Source organism: Bos indicus x Bos taurus, chromosome 17, assembly GCF_003369695.1.
Source record: "Bos indicus x Bos taurus breed Angus x Brahman F1 hybrid chromosome 17, Bos_hybrid_MaternalHap_v2.0, whole genome shotgun sequence".
In the NCBI taxonomy this organism is placed as follows: domain Eukaryota; kingdom Metazoa; phylum Chordata; class Mammalia; order Artiodactyla; family Bovidae; genus Bos; species Bos indicus x Bos taurus.
The window spans coordinates 16,433,887-16,459,973 of NC_040092.1; the positions used below are offsets into that span (position 1 = coordinate 16,433,887).

The following is a 26,087-nucleotide window of genomic DNA, read 5'->3' on the forward strand; positions in this document are numbered from 1 at the left end:
CTCTACTGGAAATCCCCTGATAAGAAAACATGAGGCTAGTGACTAAGTATTCTCCCTCCCATACTTCCCTCTTCCCCTCCAACACTTCCCTCTTCCCGTCCAACAATATCAACTGGTCTCAAGAAAATGGCACATTGGTTTTAAGGATATGAGGGAATCAGAATTGCAAAGTCATTAGAATCTGAGGAAAATGTATTGTCTCTCTTTCTCTTTCAGGTTCCTGACACTAGATTTTTACATGGACAGATTTATTGAGGCCCTTCAATTTCTTGGCATCTTCTCACCCTCTCTGCTTCTGCTTTCTGTGGATTATCACATTGACTCTATGAGTTGGCTTCTGTTATTATCTCTCCAATTTACTGATAGGAAAACTGAGGCTCAGAGGTGTTAAATGCTTTGTCTAAGTTCACTCAGCTGGTAAATGGAGGAGCCGGGATTTGAACCCAGGCCTGCGCCCTTACTACCGCTCTCTATTACTGCCCCAGGACAGGTGGAAAGCCTGACTGGCCCAGCCTCTTTGTTTTCATACCACACTGTGAACAGGATGTGTGGATCCATAGGCTTGGAGAGACTTGTCCTGTCGGGCAGAAACCAAAACCCTCTCCCTTTGTTGTTCAGTTGCTAAGTCATGTCCGACTCTGCAACCCCATGGACTACAGCACACCATGCTCCCCTGTCCTATTTCTCAGAGTTTCCTCAGATTCATGTCCATTGAATCAGTGATATTATCTCATTGTCCGCCACCCCTTTCCCCCTTTGCCTTCAGTCTTTCCCAGCATCAGGGTCTTTGCCTTTGGAGCCACCTATCAGCTGTGGAGCAGTCAGTCGATGATTGAGAGAGTGGCTCTAGAGCAACACAGTGTGTGTATGTGTGCTCAGTCAATCACTCAGTCATATCCAATTCTATGTGACCCTATGGACTGTAGCCCACCAGGCTCCTCTGTCCATGGGATTTTCCAGGCAAGAATACTGGAGTGGGTTGCCATTTCCTTCTCCAATGGATCTTCCCAACCCAGGGATTGAACCCATGTCTCTTGCATTGTCAGGCAGATTCTTTTACCACTGTGCCACCTGGAAAGCCCAACATAGATCAATGTTCAAATTCCAGTTCAGCCAATGACTTGCTCTGGGACCTTGAGCCAGTCACTTCTACTCTCTGAGCCTCAGTTTCCTCACTTGTAAAAGGAGATTTTTCCATTTCATGGGAATGTTCTAGGAATTCATTGAGGTACTAAGTATTAAAACTTAACACTGAACGTTGAATCAAATCATATTTTTCTTTTTGTTATAGAAGAGTCAGAACAGGAAGTGCTAAACTTTTCACCATTTACCCAATTATGACAATCCTTTTCATGCCACTGTATCTTTGTCCATGGTGTTCCTTTTGCCTGGAATGCTTTCCCTCCCGTCTATGTAATTCCTGCAGTTTGATGACCTCCTACTTGTGCTTCAACACCTAGCTCAACGTTCACCTCTTTCAGAGCCTTCTAAGAGTCTCCTAAGCAGAATGACATCTCAACTAGATCCCGCTTTCCTTCCCTATTAGGGCTTTTAAATAAAATGGCAGCTCAGTGATCTGATAACCTGTCTCTCTTCCCAACAAGGCTAGAGCTTCTCAAAATGAGAGAGCTATGCCTGAGTCATCAAACTGTCCCTCATTTAACAAAGACGCCATGTTAAATGCTCCACAAATGTTTGAGCAAATGAACACTTATCATCATAGCTATCTGATGCTGCTTAACGATTCACGCTCTTATAAACAACGTACTTATTGTCTCAATTTCCATGATTCAGAAGTCTGGCATGGTTTAGCTGGGTTCTCTGACTCTGACTCTGTCACAAGGCTGGCATGAAAGTGTGGCCCTGGGCTGCAGTCATCTGGCATCAGAAGACTCAGCTGGGAAGGATCCCCTTCCACGTTCAGTCGTGCCACTGTTGGCAGGAGTCAGTTTCTTGCAAATTGTTGAACTGAGACTTCACTTCTTCATGAGCTGTTGGCCATAGGCTTCTTTTGATCCTTTGCCATGTGAGCCTCTCCGTAGAGCATCTCACAACATGGAACTGTCTTCATTAGAGGGAGCAAGAGAGAGGACAAGAAAGAGTGCCAGCAAGAGTGTACTAACGAGAGTCTTCTGTTATCGAGTCACGGGAATGACATACCATTACCTTCACTGTGTTCTGTTCACTAGAAGCAAGTCACTAGGTAGAGCCCACACCAAGGACAGTGGGATTACACAAGGCTGCAAATATCGGGAGGAAGCCACGTCAGCAGCTGCCTACCATGCTTAACAAGGCAAAGGGGAACAGAGGGGAGCAAAAAGAAGAGAATGAAATGCTGAAAGGAAAGGATGAGGAGGAGAAGGGGAAGAAGAAGTAAGAATAAAGATGACAATGGAAGGGGGGGTCAGTCGTCAAACACTGATTGGACATCTGTTGTGTTTCCTGTAAGATAATACAAGAGACATGTGGGCTGTGATGTGATTCCTTCCTATGGGTGTTTTTCAAGATGGGGAGATGAAACACCCACATAAGGGATGACTACGTAGTAACTCAGGGTCATCTGTGGGATGGGCTACATGGTTCGTCAGACCCTAAGTATTATGAAATTGAGACGAAGGTGAACTCATTGGGTCTGGTATGCTGGGCAAGGTGGGGCTCAAGCTGGGGCTTGCAACATGGGTAGGCTTGGGATATGGAAGTAGCATGAGGAATGATATAGGAACAAGCTCAGATACGAGAAAGTGAAAGTGAAGTTGCTCAGTCATGTCCGACTCTTTGCACCTGCATGGATTGTAGCTTACCAAGCTTCTCCGTCCATGGGATTTTCCAGGCAAGAGTACTGGCTGCTGCTGCTGCTAAGTCGCTTCAGTCGTGTCCGACTCTGTGCGACCCCATAGACGGCAGCCCACCAGGCTCCGCCGTCCCTGGGATTCTCCAGGCAAGAATACTGGAATGGGCTGCCATTTCCTCCTCCAATGCATGAAAGTGAAAAGTGAAAGTGAAGTCGCTCAGTTGTGTCCAACTCTTTGCGACCCCGACCCCATGGACTGCAGCCTACCAGGCTCCTCCGTCCATGGGATTTTCCAGGCAAGAGTACTGGAGTGGGGTGCCATTTCCTTCTCCAGGGATCTTCCTGACCCAGGGATCAAACCCAGCTCTCCTGCATTGCGGGCGGATACCTTACCCTCTGAGCCACCAGGGAAGATTCAGATATGAGGACTCATAAATAAATAAATAAAAAGGACTCAAAACACCTGCTGTGGGGGATTCTAGGAGGGCATTAGTGGGAGATGAGATTATGGAAGCAGATGGAGATCAGATCTTGAAGGTTCCTGAGAGTTTTGAGTTCCATTGGGTGGACAGGTGGGAGTCTTTGAAGGTGGCTGGTAGGAGGCTGTGTAAATGAGATTAAACACAGAAGTCTGGAATTAGAAACGCTGGCTTTCCAGGCCTCAGCTCTGTCGCTTACAGCTGTGAGAAGCTCCTGGGGCAAATGATTTACATTCATGAGCCTCAGTTTCTTCATCTGTAACATGATAACATCTTCTCCATGAGCTTGTTGTGAAGATTAAATAAAATAACGCTATAAAGTGCTAATGTAATGCCTGTCATATAGTGAGCCCATCTTGAGTAGTTAAGTAGTTGTTATTATTATTTCTGAGTTGGGGATGGGGGACGTGATTACCCTAAGAGATGGAGAAATTTAAAACCTCCAAGTCTTCCTCTTATTGGCAAAACATTCATCTGGCCTTTTCCCTTGTCTCTTCTCAGTTGTGGACCCTGACAGATGAGCAATGGGGACCTAAAAAGTGACAGATGTGTCCAACTAGAACAGGACAAAGAGGGGAAGGATACAAAGGAATGACCGAACAATGCCTGGAATCATGGTCAATGGAGCTACAGGGGTTTAAGGAACTGTCTTTACAGAAATGTAACTCTGAGGCCAAGTCAAGGGCAAGTTCCCAGAATTTGCATGTGGGCACTGGTACAGCTGTTCTCATTCAGAGGGAGGGGCCTGACTTGGAGTCCAATGGCAGGAGCATCCTTGGAGGTCAGTGGAATGGGCATCCCTCCTTGTATCGTATTGTTATTCTTTGAAGGCGGTTGTTGACCTGAGCAGTTGTGGGAGGGACCATTGGGAAGGACCTCAGACTTGAGTGAATGAAGATCCTGATCTCTGGGGTGGTGGGGTTAACCTAAGTAAGTGAGGAAGTAGGGGACGTTTGTTTGCTTTTTTCATCTACTGTTTTGCTCCTTCAAACTCCTTTTGGCCTTTTTATTGAGATAAAATGTACCTTCTAGGGTTGCGTCTCATGCTGTATTAAGGTAATCGTTCCTCCTCTCCACTTCTTCCCATCAAAGCTTACCAGTCCGGGGTTATATTCCCTCAGTAGTCCAGCTAACATTCCTTCTTCCCACTCTATTATTCATAAAGTGTTGATACTCAGACTTTCAAATTTCAAGTACTAGTATATTTTCAATGTTGAAACTTCCTTGTTGGGATAGAGATATAGATTTATTAATATCTCAACATGGAGGTTGCTAACTCTCTATTTTGTCAAATAAATATCTTAAACAAACTTACTCTATAAATGACATTTTTTTTCAACCCCAAAGAAGAAAGAATAGTTTCAAGTAAGGGCAATCCATTGAATGGAACAATTTCAGCTTTTTGAGAAACTTTCCCTACACTAACTTTATTGAAAAGTGATTGTACTATGATTTGGAAACTGTGGTCAGGCGTAATTTATGCTAAGGTGTTAATGGTTTCATAACATGTTCATTTAGGAAATATCTAGTGTCTCCTATGTGTTAACCCTTATGTTATATGCTGGACATGTGGAGATGAAGGAAACTTGGTATCTGATGTCAATAAAAATTCAGTCTTGATTGGGAAACATTTGTGAACAATGATGATGATCCCAGGGCTTCCCAGGGCTCAGTTGGTAAAGAATCCACCTGCAATGCAGGAGACCCTGTTTCAATTCCTGGGTTGGGAAGATCTGCTGGAGAAGGAATAGGCTACCCACTGCAGTATTCTTGGATTTTCCTGGTGGCTCATCTGGTAAAGAATCTACCTGCAATGTGGGAGACCTGGGTTTGATCCCTAGGTTGGGAAGATCCCCTGGAGAAGGGAAAGGCCACCCACTCCAGCATTCTGGCCTGGAGAATTCCATGTACTATGTAGTCCATGGAGTCACAAAGAGTTGGAAACTACTGAGCCACTTTCACTTACATGCTGATTCCAGTTCAGTGCCTCAGAGCATGTGGCCCTGTGCTGTAGCAGTTTAGACAAAAAGGTATCTGGGCTGAAGAGCAGGATGGAGAAAATTTCGTAGGTGAAGAGGAATTCAAGAAAAGAACTCCCTGCTGGAAGGATAGAGAGCTGTGTTTCTAAGGGCTGCCATTTATCTGGGAGCTATAACCCCACTCCAGTACTCTTGCCTGGAAAATCCCATGGATGGAGGAGCCTGGTAGGCTGCAGTCCATGGAGTCACTAAGAGTTGGACATGACTGAGTGACTTCACTTTCACTTTTCACTTCCATACATTGGAGAAGGAAATAGCAACCCACTCCAGTGTTCTTGCCTGGAGAATCCCACGGACGGGGAAGCCTGGTGGGCTGCTGTCTATGGGGTCGCACAGAGTCAGACATGACTGAAGCAACTTAGCAGCAGCCGCAGCATAGGTTGCTCAGTGCTTTGATGTCACCCAATTTTAATCATAGTGTCAGACTTTATTTTTCTGGGCTCCAAAATCACTGCAGATGCTGACTGCAGCCATGAAATTAAAAGACGCTTACTCCTTGGAAGGAAAGTTATGACCAACCTAGATAGCATATTCAAATGCAGAGACATTACTTTGCCAACAAAGGTTCGTCTAATCAAGGCTATGGTTTTTCCTGTGGTCATGTATGGATGTGAGAGTTGGACTGTGAAGAAGGCTGAGTGCTGAAGAATTGATGCTTTTGAACTGTGGTGTTGGAGAAGACTCTTGAGAGTCCCTTGGACTGCAAGGAGATCCAACCGGTCCATTCTGAAGGAGATCAGTCCTGGGATTTCTTTGGAAGGAATGATGCTAAAGCTGAAACTCCAGTACTTTGGCCACCTCATGCGAAGAGTTGACTCATTGGAAAAGACTCTGATGCTGGGAGGGATTGGGGGCAAGAGGAGAAGGGGCCGACAGAGGATGAGATGGCTGGATGGCATCACTGACTCGATGGACGTGAGTCTGAGTGAACTCCGGGAGTTGGTGATGGACAGGGAGGCCTGGCGTGCTGCGATTCATGGGGTCGCAAAGAGTCGGACACAACTGAGCGACTGATCTGATCTGATCTGATCTGAAGGTATTACAATTCTCATTTTACCATAAAGGAAAGTTCATTAGGGAAAGTCACATGCTGGAGGTCACAAAGTGAGAGGCAGACATGGGGTTTGAATCTAGCCCTGCCTGACATCAAAACCCATGGGTTTAACCACCCCAGAACCTTCCTTAGAAAGCCCTCAGTGGCCCTCTGACTCATTCATACTCTCAATTCTGCTCACAAGGAGATGAGAAGAAAATGCAGCCTGGGGTTAGATTGTCAGTAGCTAAGGTTGCCAGATAAAATAAAAGGTGCCCAGTCAACTTTGATTTTCATATAAATGATGAAACTCATTTAAGTGTATCCCAAATATTACATGGGACATACTTAAAAAACATACATTGTTCATCTGAAATTCAAATTTAACTAGGTGACCTTTATTGGTGTTCTATATTTTTATCGACTACATATGTCCACCTTTCCAAAAGAACATGTATACAACTGCATTTAAACCAGGACTTACAGAACTTAGAAGAGCTTTGAGTAAAAAGTTCTTGCTTCCCGTGGAAACTCAAGTTCTTGTATTGTCAAGCTTAAATTAGGTTTCAGTGAAGCAAGATGGATTTAAGCTAGCCCCCTCTAACCCATTAAAAAAGAAAGAGCAGTCTATTAGTTTTACTCAATATTGTGATTTCTCATGTAGAGAATGTCATGGAGCAAAAAGAATAGTTTTGAATGTCACAATGTCCCTAAAAGGAAGGCGGGGGGTTGGGGGGGGGGTGGGAGTCGGGGAAAAACATCCTAAATCATCCCAATTTGGGGATTCTCCAATCCTCTGGGAGCTTCTTAGGGTCTCCCACCCTATCCCCATTTCTCTTCTATTCTGGACAGCCGAACCTCAGCTTTGCCTCCCATCCGGAGAATCCTAACAGGAGGGAGCTGGGAGGCAGTACAATTTCAGAGCACTTAGCAGCCACAAGAGCTTCCCTTTCTTCTCTTCTCCCTGTTATTTGACAAACAAGAAGGTTGTTTAATCACAGAAAGCAGACTGAAGTGGAGTTTTTATCTTGAGCCATTCGCCAAAAGGATCAAATTTGGGTTGCCTTTGAAGAAACGAAAAAGAGTGGCTTCTTTCCCTTCTTCTTTCCTGTTCCATCAGCTTTTTTTTTTTTTTTTAAGTGACAGTTTGAAGGGAAAATGCTTACAGTATGGAAAAGACATAGAAAGCTCCCTGTTAAAGATACATAATCAAACCTTTGGGCTAATGAAACCTAATGCTTGTCTGCATAGTTTCTCTCTTTTTTGCTTGACCATTGTTCTGCAAATCCTCTGACCCAAAGCTTCACATTTTTGCCCTCTGTATTGCTGGGGCTGCTTAGAATTTGGGATCCAAGCGTTATATCAATCTTGAGATTGTTTAAACATTTGGGCCAGTGTATGGGGAGAAGGAAATATGGAAGCAGACACTTGGCATACATTATTTCCTGTAATCCTCCCAATAATCTCGTCAGGTAAAGTGCTGTTCTCCATACTTTACAGATTAGGAAACTGAGACTCAAGGAGTTTCAGGGTAGATGAGGTCAGGTGAAGGCTTTGTGGAGGTGTTAGAACAGAGGGGCTGAGGTTGCTAATTTGATACCCACTGAAAGACTTTCTTGACTCACCCTAGTTGTAGTCTTTGCCTTCCGAATTACTCATCCTTACTCTAATAATATTAAATCCCAAACTGCTATTGTAATGTGGGTATTTTTCTTCTCACCACATGGGGTGACGTAGAACAAATCAAAGTCTTCCCAACTTCCTGACAGCTTGAATGGAATAAGCCAAATAAGGCAATGTGCTCGTTAGAAAATAGATACCAGGATTTTCAAACTATGGGCATGAATGCCATGCTGCTGCTAGTCAGTGATGGAATTTGCCGAACACTTTGGAAAGTTCCTTGGATTTTCACCCATAGACTTCATCTGCTCACTAAGTGATTTAAAACATCCATATGAAGCCACTGGGGCAGGTTTCAGCAACCTGCCTGGTCCAGTTGATTCCCTACTGCAGCTCTTTCCCACCATACCTACTGGACTGCAAGGGGAAGGGCTTAAAATACAAAATGAAGAGTTGGGTGGGGTTAGGGCTAGGATTGAGAGGGGAAAAAATTCAGGTGGTAGTGATCCAGTCTGTGAATGCACTCATTCATTCATGCAAATATTTATGTAATCACTCAGTAATGTTTATTGAGTCTCCACTATGTGCCAGGACCCATTCACAGTGTGGAGATTATAGCTATGAACACGATGGATGATACCATTCAACAAAGACTATTTATTTTAGTAGTTGGGAGGGGAGCAGATAGTTTTGGTGATGAGTTTTATTATTATATAATCACAATGTGTGGCAGTTGTTTCAAATGAGCTATACGTGTGTATCATGGGAGGAAGCTGGTCTTCTCCAAGGAGGAAAGATTCTGAGTTGAGATCTGAAGGATGAAAAAGACTTAAAATAGGTGAGATGTGGGTGGCAGCGGGAAGAGAAAGCATCCTAAGCAGAGAGAACTGATGTGCAGAGATTCAGGGGGAAGAAAAGAACAGAATAGTAGTTTCTTCCTCTATCCCTAAGACCCCCACTCTTGTGTTCGTGACATTCCCTTGCCTGCACAGTGAGACCCTGTCTATAGCTCCCAGGGATTCTTACCTAGCCAGGTATCTGGCTTGGACAGTCTTATTCAAGTTTTATCCCAGGATAATGCACATAGACAGGTAAGCAAGAACTTTTCAGAGAACTTCATAGGTTTCATTGATCCCATAGGGCTCTGGCTTCAAAAAGTATAACTCAGGGAACTCAAACAGGGGCTCTGTATCAACCTAAAGGAATGGGATGGGGAGGGAGATAAGAGGGAGGTTTAATAGGGAGGGGGCATATGTATACCTATGGCTGATTCATGTTGGTGTTTGACAGAAAACAACAAAATTCTGTAAAGCAATTATCTTTCAATTAAAAAATACGTAATTTTTTAAAAAAGAAAGAAAGAAAGAAAAAAGAAGTACCGATGACATGCCCTTCCTATAGCTCCAGCTTCTTCTCTGGCTGTATCTCCAGCCCCAGGGCCTGTAAACTGAGCTACTTCTGGGAAGAGACTCCGTTCTCTTTCCATGCTGTAGCCTGTGTTCTCCCCCTCTGCCTAGGACACTCTCTGCTCCTACCACCTCTCCTGAATGACTCTTATTTCTGTTTCACAACACAGCTCAGCTGAGTTAGTTCCCTTAAAAATCTTCCCATAACTCCCTTGGGCTGGGCCAAGGACCCTTTCTGAAAGCTCTCCCCGTTAGCGTGCTGGTGGCTCTGAATTCTGAATTTTGTCTTTTTAATGCTTTGTCCCCCTGCTCCTGGATTAAGAGCTCCTTGAAAGCAGAGGCTATGATTTTCATTAGACCCCAGTGCCTAGGACCCCTATACTCCACAAGACATTCAGTCAGTACTTCCCAAATAAATTAGTGGAGTTCCCCAGCCTTGTCCGCAACAGTTCACTCCCTAGCCCTATAGCTTTGATTCCTGTGTACCTCAAACCTGCATGCATGAACCCAGACTCTAGCTGACTTCCAGCTATGGGACTCCAGCTCACAATTATCATTACACTCAGACCTTCCAAATTTCCATCTCTGTGAACCACAGGAGCTACTCTAAAGAGTTATTCACCTCAGGCCCCTTGCTTTTTCTAGGATGTTTGTGAATTTCCTCCAACCACTGGATCAAGTCCCCTTACTCCACAACGCACTGAATGTCCTTATTACTTCTGAGCCAACATTTAGCAAGCATGTAATCTGGGTCATACCAGGCCCAGAGTTGGCTTTTAAAAAAACTTGCTATTCCACAGGAGGTCTGGGGACTAGCATCCATGGCATTACCTGGGAGCTGTTTAGAAATACAGAATCTCTGGTTCTACCTTTGACCTAATGAATCGGAATCTAAATTTTAACAAGATCCCAAAGTGATTCTTGAAAAGCACTGGAACACACAGTTTTTCAATTTTGGTTGCACATTAGAATCACCCAGGGAGCTTAAAAGAATTACCAAGCACCACCTCAGACCAATTGAATCAGAATCTTTGCTTATTTTATTAAATAAAAAAAGTATTTATTTGGCCATGCTGGGTCTTTTTTGCAGCATGTGGGATCTTCCGTCTCCATTGTAGCATTCAGGATCTTTTTTTTGTTTGTTTAGTTGCAGCCTAGGTAGCTGTTCCACCTGCCATCACCTGTGTGACCTCAAAGCCTCAGTTTCCACGTATGCAAAGGGTGCATCACAATAATAGCTTCATCCTTGGATTGTTATGAGGAGGGAACAGATGATTCATGCTTAATCCAAAGCAAAGGTAGAGATAGCAATCACTCAACAAATACTAAATTTGTGCTATGTTTAAAATGACTATTATGACTATTCCAAGCAAACAAAGTCATGAAGAAATTGTAGAATGTCACCCCTGGGAGGGCCCTTAGAGATGCCCAAGTCTAGGAGTTGCCACTGGGTTGAGAGGGAAAATGTTTATGCCTGAGGAAGGCTGGATGAGATGTAATTAGGAATGGTGGGGTCTGTGCTGAAAAGGAAAGCATTTGCCTGTGACTTCTAGTCACTGAAATTCTCTGCTTTGAAATACTCTGTGGGCTTCAAATAGAACACGTCTGTTGGCCAGAAATTTATCCTGTGGGCTGCCAGTTGGAGGCCTCTGAGAACCCAACCATATGATTTCAGGTGGAAAAACTTAGGCAAGAATTAAGAATGAGTTGCCCATGTTTCTTTTTATTCTTTTTGGCTACACTGGGCACACAGGCTTCTCTAGTTGTGGCATGCGGGCTCAGTAGTTGTGGTGCACAGGCTCAGCTGCCCCTCAGCACAGGGGATCTTAGTTCCCCTACCAGGAATCAAAGTCGCGTCCCTGCATTGGAAGGCAGATTCTCAACCACTACACCACCAGGGAGGTCCTGAGTTGCCCAAGTTTAATGAGGACAGGAATCCCAGTCCTTCAAGGCCTGTATGTACTGCCCAGCCTCATATAAAGATCCCCTGAAGGAGATGGGGCTGCAAGTCTTAAGCTTGTTGCTTAAATTCCTGAATCATAGATCTAGGGAATCTTCCATAAAGTCTAGTTGAAAAGGATTTTTTTTAATGGCATTTATCATTTTTTTAAAAACAAAATTTATTTTAATTTATTTATTTTAATCATGACCCCCAGAGAAAAGTAAAAGAGAATGCTCGCTAGACATTCTGACTGTATACTGTCAGACAATCCCTTCATTTATTTAAACAGAACCTGCTTCAGAGGGCCACCATGGGGAATAAACATAAAGATGTTCGTAAAGTTCTTGCACATAGAGGAAAGATTAAATGCATTGGAAGTTACTCTGGGTTTTGAGTTGGCAGGAGCTTGCTTAGAATCTGGCCAGCCTGTAAGGTAAACTAAATTTCCAGGAGGAAAATGATGCATTAACAACTGTGGTCACATCACAACACTGACTATCGATTTGTTTGGTATTATTTCTGCAACGTCCAATCCAGGGGTAAGACAATAGAGGGGGTCCTGCTGCTGAGAGCTAACCCCAAAGCACTTGGGTGCAGAAGATGCCTGGCTTCAGCTTTGCCTCCAGATCTGCAGTTTACAGGGACCTATTAAGAAGAACAGCTTCGGTTTTCTCTTTCTTGTCCTTTTATTTTTTTCTCCAAACCAAAGGTCAGTTGCCTTTGTCTTCTGCTTCTGAGCATTCCAGGAGAGACTCCTGTACTCCTTTCAAGAGAAAAGAAGTAACAGACAAGACAAAGCGAGGCACATTCAGAAGTTGCATTCTGTCTTTAAAAGCAGAAGGTACTAGAGACGGAAATTATATTTTAAGACAAAAAGTATATCATGAGTTTCTGCTGGTATCTCTAGCTCAAATAAGGGCTGCAGGTTTTTCTCATAAATCATAAATATCACATTTGTATCTCCTTTCTGATATGCCAAAAATCCAAGTTTAGTGACACCAACATAATTACTCATTTTCTCTATCCCACTATATACATGTTTCAGAACACGCATACTTAACACTACCGCCTATAATATGATTACTACTGAAATCAGTTTCAGATTTTGTTTTAACATCTCACTTGGGTATATATTCAAACTACTGTGTTTTAAAGTCCACTGAAATAAAATCACATTGAAGTGTATTTACTTTTATTCTTGATTTTTAGGGATTACTTTTTAATATAACTTTATTTTTTAATTATGTAAAATATTTGACTAAAAGTCAAAACTTCCACAAGTGTATTCAGACATAAGAATAAATGATGGATTAGAATACCACCATTTTTTGCAACCTCTAATAAATTAATAAATTAAGCAAAGATCTTCAGTGTCAGCTAGCATCACAAGAAAAGAAAAAATCATACATTATTAACCTTCTGGTGGAATTTCTTTTGAACTAAAATCTTATTAAACTTCTAGATCTTACCATCACTTAATAGAAAATAGAGGTTGCAGAGAAACATGTCATCTATGCCACAGGTATGCAATCAGGAAAATACAGACTATGGGAAATTCTACTAGACAAACAACCAGGTTTCTTATAAAAAACAAAGATGTACTCGCTTTAGCAGCATATACTAAAATTGGAATGATACAGAGAAGATTAGCATGGCCCCTGCGCAAGGATGACATGCAAATTCATGAGGTGTTCCATATTCTTCCTCTAATTAAAAATAAAATAAAATTTAAAATAAAGGAGAAAAAGAAAAGGAATTACATGTATGTATATGTGTGTCTGTGTGGTGGGGGAACTTATAGAGAAAAGCATGCTTAAGGAATAGCATCAATCAACCACAATGAATGAGCCTTATTTGAAACCCAGTTCAAACAAACCAATAAACAAACAAACAAAAAACACTTAAAAGGCAGTTGGGGAAAAGGAGACATTGACTGGATATTTGATGATATTAAGGAATTATTGTTAATTTTGTCTAGTATGATAATGATATGGCCATTATGCTTTAAAAAAAGGCAATTCTTATCTTTTTGAGATACATCCTGCAATATTTACAACTGGCTAGAATAATACAATGTCTTGTATATACTTCAAAGTAATTCAGGAGTGTGGAAAGAGGGCCAGAATAGGATTAAAAAGAGCAACTAGGTGTTGAAAATTGTTGAACTTAGAAATGGCTACACAGGAGCTCTTTATGCTAGTCTCTTTATTTTTGAATATGTTTGAAATTTCTATAGTAAAAAGTTGGTTAGAAGTGACTCACTTCTTTACCTAATAAATGTCCTTAAAGGAGACATTTTAGAAATGAAAAACTAGTGTCACATGTCAATAATGGAAGATAACTACAAAAATAAATTCAGTGAAAACAGAGCAGTATTATCAAATGCTAATTGCCCATGCTTCTGAATCTGAAGTCATTTTTTCACCATTGAAATTAAGTCCTAAGAGATGTGTTCAAGACATTTTCAGAAAATCAGAATATGGAGATTTACTTCTGGAGGTAACTAACCTAATGACTAGGAAGACAAGTGATAAAAGGAATACTTTCTCACCATATGTAACCATGTGCTCTGATGTTATTTAGTACTCCATCTGCTGGGTATCACCTACAACCTTCTGAGGGATGGTGCCACCAGGGTTCCAAGGAATCCCACTTTGATAAATAATGATACAATATCACTGGCTTTTAAAACTGGGCAGAATAATGGCAATTTTCTCATTTCATTGCATTGAGTGTATTCCTCCACCATTAACTTCCATTTTTTCCTTCCATTCTTCCATCACTGTGTTCTCTGGTCTTCAGCCCCTTCTTTGTGTGTACCAATATGTGGTCTTTCCACACATTGAACCGTCTTCCCATTCTGAAAGTCAGCTTCCAAATCAAAATTCAGATATGATAGTTCCTTTCTTATAGAGTTGTTGACAAGGATTAAATGAGAAGCTTCTTTTTAATTGAAGTATATGGTTGATTTACAGTATGTTAGTTCTAGTGTTAGTTCTAGTTCTCTAGTTCTAGGAGAGGGCAATGGCACCCCACTCCAGTGCTCCTGCCTGAGAAATCCCATGGACGGAGGAGCCTGATGGGCTGCAGTCCATGGGGTCATGAAGAGTCGGATTCGACTGAGCGACTTCACTTTCACTTTTCACTTTCATGCACTGGAGAAGAAAACAGCAACCCACTCCAGTATTGTTGCCTGGAGAATCCCAGGGACGGGAGCCTGGTGGGCTGCCATCTATGGGATCGCACAGAGTCGGACACGACTGACGTGACTTGGCAGCAGTTCTAGTGTACAGCATAGTGATTCAGATATTTATATTCTCTTTCATTTGGTTATTACAAGGTATTGAATATAGTTCCCTAGGCTATACAGTAGGACCTTGTTATTTATCTATTTTATATAAAGTAGTTTGTATTTGCCATATCCCAAACTCCTAATGTATCCCTCCTCCTCTTTCCCCTTTGGTAACAATAAATTTGTTTTTTATATCTGTCAGTCTGTTTCTTTTTGTAAATAAGTTCATTTACATCATATTTTAGGTTCTACGTATGCGTGATGTTATATGATACTTGTCTTTCTCTTTCTGATTTACTTTCACTTAGTGTGATAACATCTCAGTCCATCCATGTTGCTGCAGATGACATTATTTCATCCTTTTTATGGCTGAGTAGTATTCCATTGTGTGTGTGTGTGTGTGTGTGTGTGTGTACACAATGGATATATATATACCACATCTTCTTTATCCATTCATCTGTCAATGAACATTTAGGCTGTTGTAAATAGTGCTGCTCTGAACTTGGGATGCATGTAACTTTTCAAATTAGAGTCTTTTCCTGATTTATGCCCAGGAATAAGATTGCTAGATCATATAACAACTCTACTTTTAATTTTTTGAGGCTCCTCCATGATGTTTTCCATAGTGGCAGTACCAATTTAGATTCCTACCAAGAATGTGGGAGGATTCCCTTTTCTCCACACCCTCTCCAGCATTTATTGTTTGTAGACATTTTAATGATGATCATTTCCCTGTTGGCTCAGTGGTAAAGAACCCACCTGCCAATGCAGGAGACATAGGTTCAATCCCTGGGTCAGGAAGATCCTCTGGAGAAGGAAATGGTAATCCACCCCAGTATTCTTGCCTGGGAAATCCCATGAACAGAAGGAACCTGGTGGGCTACTCTGTGGGGGTTGCAAAAGAGTCAGATATGACTTAGCGACTAAACAACAACAATAATTCTGACTGGTGTGAAGTGATACCTCATTGTAGTTCTGATTTGCCTTTGTCTAATAGTGAAGTTGAGCATCTTTTTTATGTGCCTGTTGGCCATCTGGATGTCTTCTTTGGAGAAACGTCTATCTAAGTCTCTACCCTAAATGAGATAACGTTTATGAAAGTTTAACACAAATGGTGACTAGAACATAAAACATAGTAACACTTATGCAATACATGCAGTTATTATTATCTAAGACAGTCTATTGTCTCTTGGGGAACTATGCAGTCAGGGGAGGAGAATTCCAGGTTTATTCTGTCAGTCCAGGAGCGTTCGGAGCAGTGTATTTCCATAGTCTAGAAGAGAAAAGGATAAAAAACAGCAAATGCTATATTCAAATTAGACATAAGATAGAGCTTTCAAGAAGTGAGGATTAGTAAGCCCAGAGTAGTAAAATCATTTTTTTCTCCCCAAAAGTCTATATGAAGAACTACAGTATCTTGTAATTTGAATAGTTTAGTATGATCCTTTTTAAGGACACAAAGACAGATGAATTGGGCTCATTATCATATTTCCCATTATCTAAGTAATTATTTGAATCACTCACTGTTCACTGGACATTTGGAAATGGGTATAGACTTTCAGGTACCCTGATGTCCCTTGATGATGGTAGGTAATGATTAGCTGTATTATACTCAGAAAATTTATGGACAGAGAAAGTAAGGGGTTTACCCCAATAATACAGTAGTGCCAGTTAGGTAGAGTTTGAACTGCTTTAGGAGCATAGCTATTTCTCTGACCTAGTGATGCTGCCTTTTTGGATCATCAGAGAGAAGGATGTATAAAAATCTCTGTAGTTCTTGCTCTAGAGTGCCTGAGTTTGCAAATCCTAAAATCATTTCTCCCTGATCTCCCATTTTTCTAATGAAAGAGCAATACCATTCAGGTAAAGAAGCACTCTCTAGAAATGGCTAGCAAATTGATTTTAATTGGAGTCCCAACTCTAACCAATTAGTGGTGGGATTTGAACCCAGGAAGTCTGGCTGTGAAGCTCGAGAATTTATCATCCAGCACTCCCAGCTTAGAAGACTCAATACCATGTGCTTCTCAGTATGTGACTCCTTTGGTATCTGACAGTTTTCACACTGTGTCACCATGGGGTACCTAGTATCCCAAGATTCTACTAGCCCTCAAGCAAAACCAGAGTCTGTATTCTGTTTTTCAATCACTAAGTTGTGTCCAACCCTTTGCAACCCCACGAACTGCAGCACGCCAGGCTTCCCTGTCCTTCACTATCTTCCAGAGTTTGCTCAAACTCATGTTCATTGAGTCAGCAATGCCACTGTATTTTGTACAGACTCCCTTTGCTCATATCAAATCACCTGGGGCAAGTCACTTGACCATCCTACATCTCAGCTTCATCACCTTTAAAATGCAATAATAACAGCTTCCCCTCCCACATTACCTGGCTGCTATTCGTGTTCAAAAGAGACAATATTGTACAAAATTGGAACTTTATCAACATTCTAAAGAATTAGAACAGGAACAGGCTGGGAAATGTTGATTTTTTTTCTTGCGGGGGCTAGGATCTCATCTACCTCTTCCCTGCAAGTGATTCAATTCAGAGCCCCAATGTCATGACTAAGGATGGTCTCAAATATCTCCGACTACTTAAGGAGCCAGTTCTCAACGGCATTTCGAATAACATCAATTTCAGAGTGGGAAATAGTACCTGAGAGTGATCAGTGAGTGGGAAATCTGAGGCAGGAGGGAGGGAAGGGAACATATCTGAGCCTAGCCTTCCCTTTCCTTCACGTCCAAGCTCCCCAGTCCCTACCTCCACCTGCTGGCAGGGCAACCCAGTTTAAGAAGGCAGCAAATGCATCTCTAGTTGTTGACCAGAAGGGGTCACTGCAGAGTGAGCAGTGCTCTCAGGCACTGTCACAAGCAGGCAGGCAAATATCCAAATCCAAATCCAAATGCAGATACATTTCTGGAAGGATACTCTGTTACTTCAGAGTTCGCACTGCCTTCCGCCTACCCTTTCTCTCATATCCTCCTCCGATTTTCTTTTAAAGAATTTCAGAAGTTCACAATGGTGCCCTGGTCCCTTGGGTCCCTATGGCTATCACCATCAGCAGGAAGTTTATTCCCGTGTCCAAGACACACTGCCAGGAGCTGGGAGGCCTTTAAGACTTGGCAAAGCCTCCTTCCAGGAATGTGAGGTCTGGGGAGTGGGAGTAACAACTCTGCTGAGATAAAAGGACTCCAAGGGAGAGATGGGCTAAGGGGGTCCCGCATGTCTTTCTTATTGAAAACCCTGGGGGTGAAGGACAGAAATTCTGCCCAGATCCTCTGCCTCTAGGTCTTATTGTGATTCTAAACTTCCACTTTCTGAGACTAGGGTTGGACTGGGAGGGGGTAGAAGATGGAGAGAGAGACAGAAAAGTAACTATCCCCCTATAATCCTCCAATTTTCCCCTCAGATCCCTCCCCCAAGACCTTTCTTCTCCAAATGGGACTCCTCTCCTGAGACATGCAGTATTAAGAAAAAGTGGCTGCAGCAGAGTTCCCCAAGACTGGATGGGAAGGGGCGGGATGGGGGCACTCTTTCCTTTGGATGAGTTTGGCAGCGGGACGTTGGGCTGGCTGGCTGTGAGGCACAAAGAGACATCCCTTAGAGCCGCATGCACAGATGTAACGCTGCACCCCTCTGCGGGCGGGGCCGGCTCGGCAGATGGCGAGAGGCCGAATTGGTGACGGATTGTCCATCAAATGGCACTTTCTGGGTGGTGAGGATCTCGCTTGGCACCCAGGCTCAAAGAGGAATTCAGAAGACTCCACCCCTACCGCTTTGCTGCTGTAGACAGTCCCTCTCAGAAGTGAGGCGGGGTCCAGGGGGGCAGGGTGACTTGGGTGGGTTGATTAAGTTTTTTCTACCTCCCTCAATAGAGGATCTTCTACAGGACTTGAGAAGGGGTTGGGTAAGGAGGTGGCCCGGCCCAGAGGGCACGCAAGAAAGGGTTGGGGCAAAGTCCGCAACGGAGGGGGAGGCGAGGGAGCTGGAAAGCAAGATCTCACGCCTGGTTCAGTTCGGGTGCCGGGATTGCTTTTCTCTGGGGTCAGCGCTGCAACTCCGTAGCCGCGGGGCCCTGGTGACAGGCGCACGCCCCGCCCTTTCTCCTCCCTAGACCTGCGGGCTTTTGTTATGCAGATGGCGGCAGGAGGCTGAGACAGAGGAGGAGGGAGTGGGTGGGGAGGAGGAGAGGCGGAGAGGGGGGAGGAAAGTGCAGCTCGCGCGACCAGCCTCCTCTTCCAACGTCACATTGTGAGAGAGACAAAACCCGGGCGCGCCGGAGCTCACACGCGCACGCACACACACAGACGACCCCGGCGCCTCTTCTCTCCGGCGCTGCCGAGAAAGCCAGTCCTCCCTTCCTTTCCTGGGGCGCGGAGGCTCCGCCAGTCAGAGCGCAGCCCAGAGCTGACCCAGAAAGCGAAAGGAACCGGCGGACAAGCCTTCTTTCTCCCCTGCTGGCCCGGGCGGAGGCGCCCCATCCCCCGCCCTGAACCCCTGTCTTTCGCACCCCACCCTTCTCTGTTTCAAACGGACAGGGACCGAGCCCGGTGAGCCCCCTTTTGGAATCCACGTTTCAGCACTTCGGACAGCGCCCGGGAGCCCCGGGCCCTTTGGGTTGGCTATGGCGAGCGTTCAGCAAGGAGAGAAACAGCTTTTTGAGAAGTTCTGGCGAGGAACCTTTAAAGCCGTGGCCACCCCGCGTCCAGAGAGCATCATTGTCGCCAGTATCACGGCCCGCAAGCCGCTGCCAAGGTAATGACCTCCTGCTTAAGAGGGGAGACCCTGGCAGTCCCCCTTTTCTGGCCTGTGCCCCAAGCCCTGAGGGGTGGATGCAGGCAGCTGGGCCAGGGCGCCTGTCTTTTCCCATCACTACTCTGTATCTCCCGCTGGAACATGGGAACTAATTGCTTGTGTGAGGTGGAGGCTGTTGAGAAGGGACAGAGAGTCTTTAGGGGGAGCAATGCTCAACCGGCTGACCTGGCAGCTGCTGTTTGAGAGGCTTTGCTGTCTTTGGGTGGGTGGTGGTAGTGGGAGATGACTTGACTGAGAAACTTTTCTTGGTATCACAGAGCTCCAAGGACAGGGGGTGAACAAATGGTGGAATTGAGGCGGTCGGGGGTGCTGTACAAGAAAAGATGAAGATTGAACTAGCTCAAGCCTTGTTCAGATACAGTGGCACATTTCTATACTCAGCTCAGAAACTCGGGAGCTCTGAATGTTTTGACAAAAGCCCATATGCTGTTCCCTCAAATACACCCTAAACAGCACCCTCCTCTTTGCCTTTCTGGCTATTGCTGCTGCTGAATTACCTAGTCTCCAGCATCCAAAACCAGGACTCTGGGCTCAGGAGTCAGGGAGGAGCTCCCAAGATCAGGAAGATGATCTCAGAAGAGTTTAATCTGTTTTTTCAAAAAGAGTCTGATTGCTTTGAACTCAGGCAAAAGAGCCAGTCCTTATGTGGCGGTAGAGTAGTGTGATGGAGGGAGAGTGAGGGAAGAGATGAAAGAAGAGCAGAAAGAGGGTGAAGAAGATGTGGGGTGAAACAGAGAGGAGGTTGCGTGCAACGGAAGCATTCCAAGACAGAGAAGACCCAATTCTTTTCATAAACCATTCAGTTTAGAGGAGTTTGGGAATGAAAGGAAGAAGGCTGTGCCCTCTGTCAGGAAAAATCAAGGTTGTATGAAAACTCTCTTTTGCTGGTGTTGGAGGAGTGGTTGGGTGGGGGAAAAAGAAAGAAGTGGTCCAGGGAAGACCACTTAGAGGATTTATTAATCCTGACAGGCTTCATTAGGGAGTAGATTGATAACATGTCTGGGAAAGGGCTTCAGACAGAATGCCTGGTCTGGCACAGTTGCGTCTGAACTTTCCAGTGGGTGTACGGTGGAGGACTAATGGGGAGTCATATCTTAAGAATCAAACTCAGACTGGAGAACTTTTCATAGTCTGATAGGGACCTGGCTCATACAGGTCTTTAGAAAAATGGGTGTCCCATGTTGGAGAAGGGTGGACTAGAAACATGACAACCAGCAGGATGTAGCAGGCTGTAAGTGGCAGCAGGAGCAGCGAGTATTTGTGTCTGGGATAAGCGGATATCCTCTGACACAGGCTGGAGAAGAGGAACAGTAACACCAAGTACCACCAAAAGCTGATGTTTCTCTGCTTAGAAGGAGGTCCTTTGTAGAGAGCTTTGACGTCAGTGGTTTTATCTTCCTGGGTTTCTGCCATCCATTCCACCTTCGGAGTGCACCTACTGTTGGCACATCAGTGCTGTGTTGGCCACAGAATATGCCCTTGTAAAAGGGACTAAAGGAAATTTCATTGGAAACTAGAAGTGTGGCAGTCGGTCCAGAGTCTTCCACATATTTCAGGGGTGCAGGAAGAGGACAGCAGATTCCTGGTGGTATTTTAATTTAGATGAGCATACCTTATGTCCACCTTGCTTGGTACCTTCACCCTTTGTCTGTCAGTCTGTTAGTATCATGCCTTTTTTTCCTAGTCATACTCTCAATCATATTAATTGCTCACAAGGTTTCCCAACTGTCATGCTTTCTGAGGCTTTGTGCAAATCCTAATTTAATTCATATGAAACTCTTACAATAGCCAACCCTCCCCACCCAGGTATCATTTCACTCCTGGTATCTTTTACTGTCCCTAGTCTCCTACCCCTGGAAAACCCATTCCCGAAGTGAAAGTCTGAGCATTTAGCCCCTGAATTATATCATGCTGAAAGGATCGTCTTATTAAACAGGCGTGGCCTTTCTGTAGAATAGATTCCAGTTTTGTAGCTGTTACTCCTGGTTTGGGGTAGAGAGTGAGCAGGGAACATTTGTATTCAAGTCTTCAAGAAGGGCTGGGTGGGAGTTGTCTCTTAACAGACTGGCTATAAAACCTGAAACACCCCATTTTCACCCATACCATCCACATCCAGTGATGGTCAGTTTCTATCTCCTTTGTAATGTTCTGTACTTACTTAATGATAAAAGTACCGTGTTTCTAAAGCAGAGTTCTTAGGAAGGAAAGAAACAGAGGCACAGGCATAGCATCATCTGGGCCCAGCAGCTTCCTCCACAGGCAGTCTGGGGGCTTTGTCTCATCAGAAATGTTGTCTCCTTTCATGAATGAGGCCCAGCTCACAGTCAGCAGATCTGCCAAAAGAGCTGGGGAAGGAGGATGAACCTCCAGCCAGTCCTGTTTGTTACACACTTAATAGTTGTTTATAGATGAGGAATATCCCCTGAATGAACTTCCCCAGGATATTTTAAATCTATTTCTGAAGATAATTTAGTACCAGGATAGAAGCTTACATTCAATTCGTTGATTTCATACCAATATGCATACATCATACAACCTTTCTCCAAGCAAAGCACCCCCTGGTCCCTCTCCCTCTCCCCTTCTGTGAGGTATACTTGATGAGGCAATATCTTTATAATGTATCAAGTTGCAAGCAGATGTCTGACTCAAATGCCAGAACAGCATAGCAGAGTGGGAGGCAGTATATCACAGTGGTTAAAAGCTCAGAACTGAGCTTCACAGGAACCTGGATTCCCTGGTTCTGCCATTTAGCCAAGTGCCTTAGGCAAGTGGCTCTACCTAGTTGAGCCTATTTTGTCAGCTTGAAAATAGAAATAACAATAGTAGCCATCTCAGGCAGTGAGTTAGGAGAATTGAGTCAGGTGAAGCACTTCCCACAGTGTGAGGGACATAGTGATTGTTTAATACACATTGATTGTGTTTTTCCTGTCTATCCATTTCTCCCCCTAATAATGCTGACCATAAAAATTGTGAGTTTTCAACTCCTAACAGGCAACTGCATTGAAATGGAGTGGGTAGGATGAGAGCAGTCCAATATTTTCCTCCCTAAGTTCCCGTATTTCCTTCCCTGGGGGGAGGTTGGGCTTCCCAGGTGGCGCTAGAGGTAAAGAATCAGCCTGCCAAGGCAGGTAAGAGCTGCGGGTGCGATCTCTGGGTCAACCCACTCCAGTGCTCTTGCCTGGAGAATCCCATGGACAGAGAAGCCTGGTGGGCTACAGTCCATAGTGTTGCAAAGAGTCAGATACGACTGAAGTGACTTAGCACTCAGGGGAAGTTTAGCTGCTTTCTGATCCAGCACTTTCAATTGAGGGTGGTTGGAGGGCTGGTAAAGAACTGTCTGAATTCAGAATTGATTGGTACAGTATCCTTATGGATTATCCTTTCAGATTGTATAGCGATGACCAAGCACTGGCAGTCTAGCCAAGGTTCTAACTCCTTGAAAACCATAGTTTTAATCCCCTAGTCCATCAAATCTAGAGCGACTATATAATTTATAGTTCATATCAAAGGTAAAAAGGGTCATCTGTGAGTGGTTATTCCAGGATGGAGGCTCTAACGGGGGCTATGCCAGGCAAACCTCACCACCTACCAGGTGGAAGAGAGCCAGCATGAATCAACAAGGTACTTGAGATGTATGAGACTGCCTCTTTTGACCCTACCAAAGAAGTATAGTAATTTTCCTGGCACTAATTAATTCTCTTTTTAAATTCCTTAGCCCAGAAAAGTTTGTATCCAAGAAGTTTAGGCTCAGAGTGGGTAATCTAGTGTTGCAGGCCAATTCAAACTGTAATAATAATCATATCAATGAAGAGTAGTTGAAGACAATAAATATGTAACTGTTGTCTGTAATTAGCATATCAATTGTTCGTAGATACAGGAGTGTTTATAAAGGGCTAGAGAGGTGACCCCCCCCCTTAAATAAAGTAAGCATTCCCTTTCCTATTTTTTTTGGCAAGCTATTAATTTTCTTCAAAAATCCTTTCCCTACAGAATAGTCCAGAAGCAGATTTCAGCCCAATTCCTGTCTAAAGGATCATAAATTCCAAACTATCAGAGATTTTACTGCAAAAAGGGAAAGATAGCCAAATTGTTAGGCAGGGAAAATGCCTCTGAATCATTTAATTCAAGACTCCCCTTCATGCCAAGAGATCAGTTAGCACATTTGTGCTGACTCTGTCTTTGGGAGCAGAGTAAGGGGCTGATGGGAGGCCATTTCCTATGGTTAAGAGCCAATAGACAAAGGTCAGGGAAAATGCTTGTCCGGCGATGAATGAACGTTTTCTCTGCAAAAGGAGTGTTACTGTTTGGGTCAAGCCTTTCTCCTTCTGAAAGGTGAATTTGGTGAATGCTGTACAGGGTCAGTGAGGGGATCATTTCTGACACTGCCATATTCACTTGGCAACCGTGCTGTCTTAGAGACCCAGGCTGCGGTAAATGTTCAATGAAACTTACGTGCATTAATTGAATGAGTACACATGACCCAAACTCAGCATCAGATTAGCCCTCTCCCAACCCAAACCCATCCTGACAGGTTGAGGACGCTGATCAGTGCAACCTGGGAGACTGGGAGACAGACAGACACACACACACACACACACATACACACACACACACACACACACACACACACACACTGCAAATAGATTTGATTCTAGCAACCCCCTCCAGTATTCTTGCCTGGAGAATCCCCATGGACAGAGGAGCCTGGCGGTCTACAGTCCACGGGGTTGCAAAGAGTCAGACATGACTGAGCGACTAAGCACAGCATAGCACAGCACAGCACAGTGTCAGAATGAAGCTCTCTAAATATAGAGATCTGTGTGGTTGGCTGAGTGGCCCTGTAGGCTGGTCCATGGACAGGAGGCTGAACTTAACCCCACCTGGAAGTACTTTCCAAACCTATATGAGTCCCTGTTAACTCCAGGCCACCATAGAGGTGGGGACATCTCTTCCATCCTATAAATGAGAGTGAAATTCTGGGTTAGGTGCCTTCTGCTCCATGGGCACCTTGGTCATCCTGCAAGGGCACTACACACTTTTTAAATTATCCTTTCTTTCAGAGTGGCTCAATTTACCTTCCTGTGAGGTGGAAGAGTTCGCAGGGGCTTAACAAAACCAGAGTTCAATACTTACTTATTACTAAGACTTTCTCTGAGGTGCAAGAGACTATTTCTGGGGTGGAAGAGGCAGGGCAATAAAGAGCCTGGGCTCTGAAGTCAGATGTACCCAGTATGACATCCTGCAAGGCTACTTCCTAGTTTTTGAATCTGCTAGTCACTCTACCTCTCCATGCCTCAGTTTCCCCATAGATAAAACACTCATCTCACGGGGTTGTGGTGAGATCATTCTCACTACAGTTGCCTAAAAGAGCCAGTGGAGATTTGTACAGAGCTGTTTTAAAAATTCAACAGGCCCCCAAGGCAAACTAATTAAAAGAATTGTTTCCTTTTACTGTTTGCAGACACTCACTGGCTCCAGTGGCTTTTGGCAAGCACCCTGACCTTCTCAATCTCAGTTTCCTCATCTGTACAATAGGGCTAATAATAGCAGCCACCTTCAAGAGCTGTTGGGAGGACTGAATGAACTAATTTATGGAAAGCTGCTGTTTGGCACGCTGTGAGGGCTCCATCAATGTTAGCTCTTACTATTAATAATAAATGATCGTTCTTATTATTACTACGTGCCAGGCCCATCGGGGAGGAAAAAATGAATGAAATGCAGTCTTTTCATTTGAGGGCCTTGGAATTTAGCAGCAATGGGAGACGTAAGCATGAGTGTGTGTGTGTGAGGCAGTCTTAGCACTGTAATGTAGATAGGAATAAAGAAAGGGGGATGTGGAAAGTCAGAGAAAGAGATCCTCAGTGAAGCTTGGAATCCTTGCTTATCATCATACTGTAATTGTTAGTTATCTCAGCTGTGAAATGGGAATGATTCTTTTATTTCATCAGTATTACCTACAAATGCAAGGAATGATCAGAATGAATAAGGCCTTTATCCCTTGTAGAGTATCAGGAAAGAGCTTTTCTTTTTCCAGAATCTTTTTATGGGGCTAAACTCTCAGGTGGGAGAAGGGGGGCATTATTTGTGGGGATCTTAGTCAGTGCTAATGAAGGGGGCCTGTAGGAAGGAACTGCCCTTAAAATCTCCCAACTCCCCTGTCAGCGGCTCAAGGATACAGTCCTGGGCTTGGGCCATTAGGTTTCTTGTCCTTCATGGTCCAGTTCTGGCTAAAACGAAATCCAGTCTGCATTCCTCAAGCAGCCACTGACGGTGGGGTGATCAGAGTGAGCCCATACATGTCAAAGAGAAAATAAACCAATGGGAAATGAATGCACAAAGTGGAAGAAGGTGCATGTGACTAAAAACCAAAGCCATACTCTCATTCATTCATTCAGCAGATTTCTTGAGCTCCTTCTCAGTACAGCAATGAATAGCATGAAGCCCCCTGCTCTCATGGGGGAGAAAAATAATAAAGAAAGAAAGAAATAATATAAGGTCAAGTGGAAGTAAGTGCTTAAAAGAAGAATAAAGCAGAACAAAGGGCTAAAGGGTGAGGGAGTGGGTGGCATTATTGGATGGGAGTGGGCCAGGTACCCGGAGATGGGAAAGAGTCAGCCATGAGGATTACTGGAGGAAAGTGTTTGTGGGAACAGAATATACCAAGGCCCTGAGGTGG

The 26,087-nt window shown here is 44.0% G+C and overlaps 1 protein-coding gene and 1 pseudogene across 2 annotated transcripts in view; both read left to right on the plus strand.

Moving 5' to 3' along the window:
* Positions 1-12,914: 12,914 nt before the first annotated feature.
* LOC113875191 lies at positions 12,915-13,013 on the plus strand (annotated as a pseudogene).
* Positions 13,014-18,812: 5,799 nt separating this feature from the next.
* SRRM4 (serine/arginine repetitive matrix 4) overlaps positions 18,813-26,087 on the plus strand; it is a 169,680-nt gene continuing 162,405 nt past the window's right edge. Inside the window, exon 1 of one of the 2 annotated variants that reach the window (XM_027566737.1) lies at positions 18,813-19,351. In XM_027566737.1, the coding sequence (XP_027422538.1) occupies positions 19,221-19,351 (131 nt within the window). In that variant the 5' untranslated portion in view covers positions 18,813-19,220. The remainder of the gene's footprint in view (positions 19,352-26,087) is intronic. The other variant, XM_027566738.1, reaches the window with a different exon arrangement.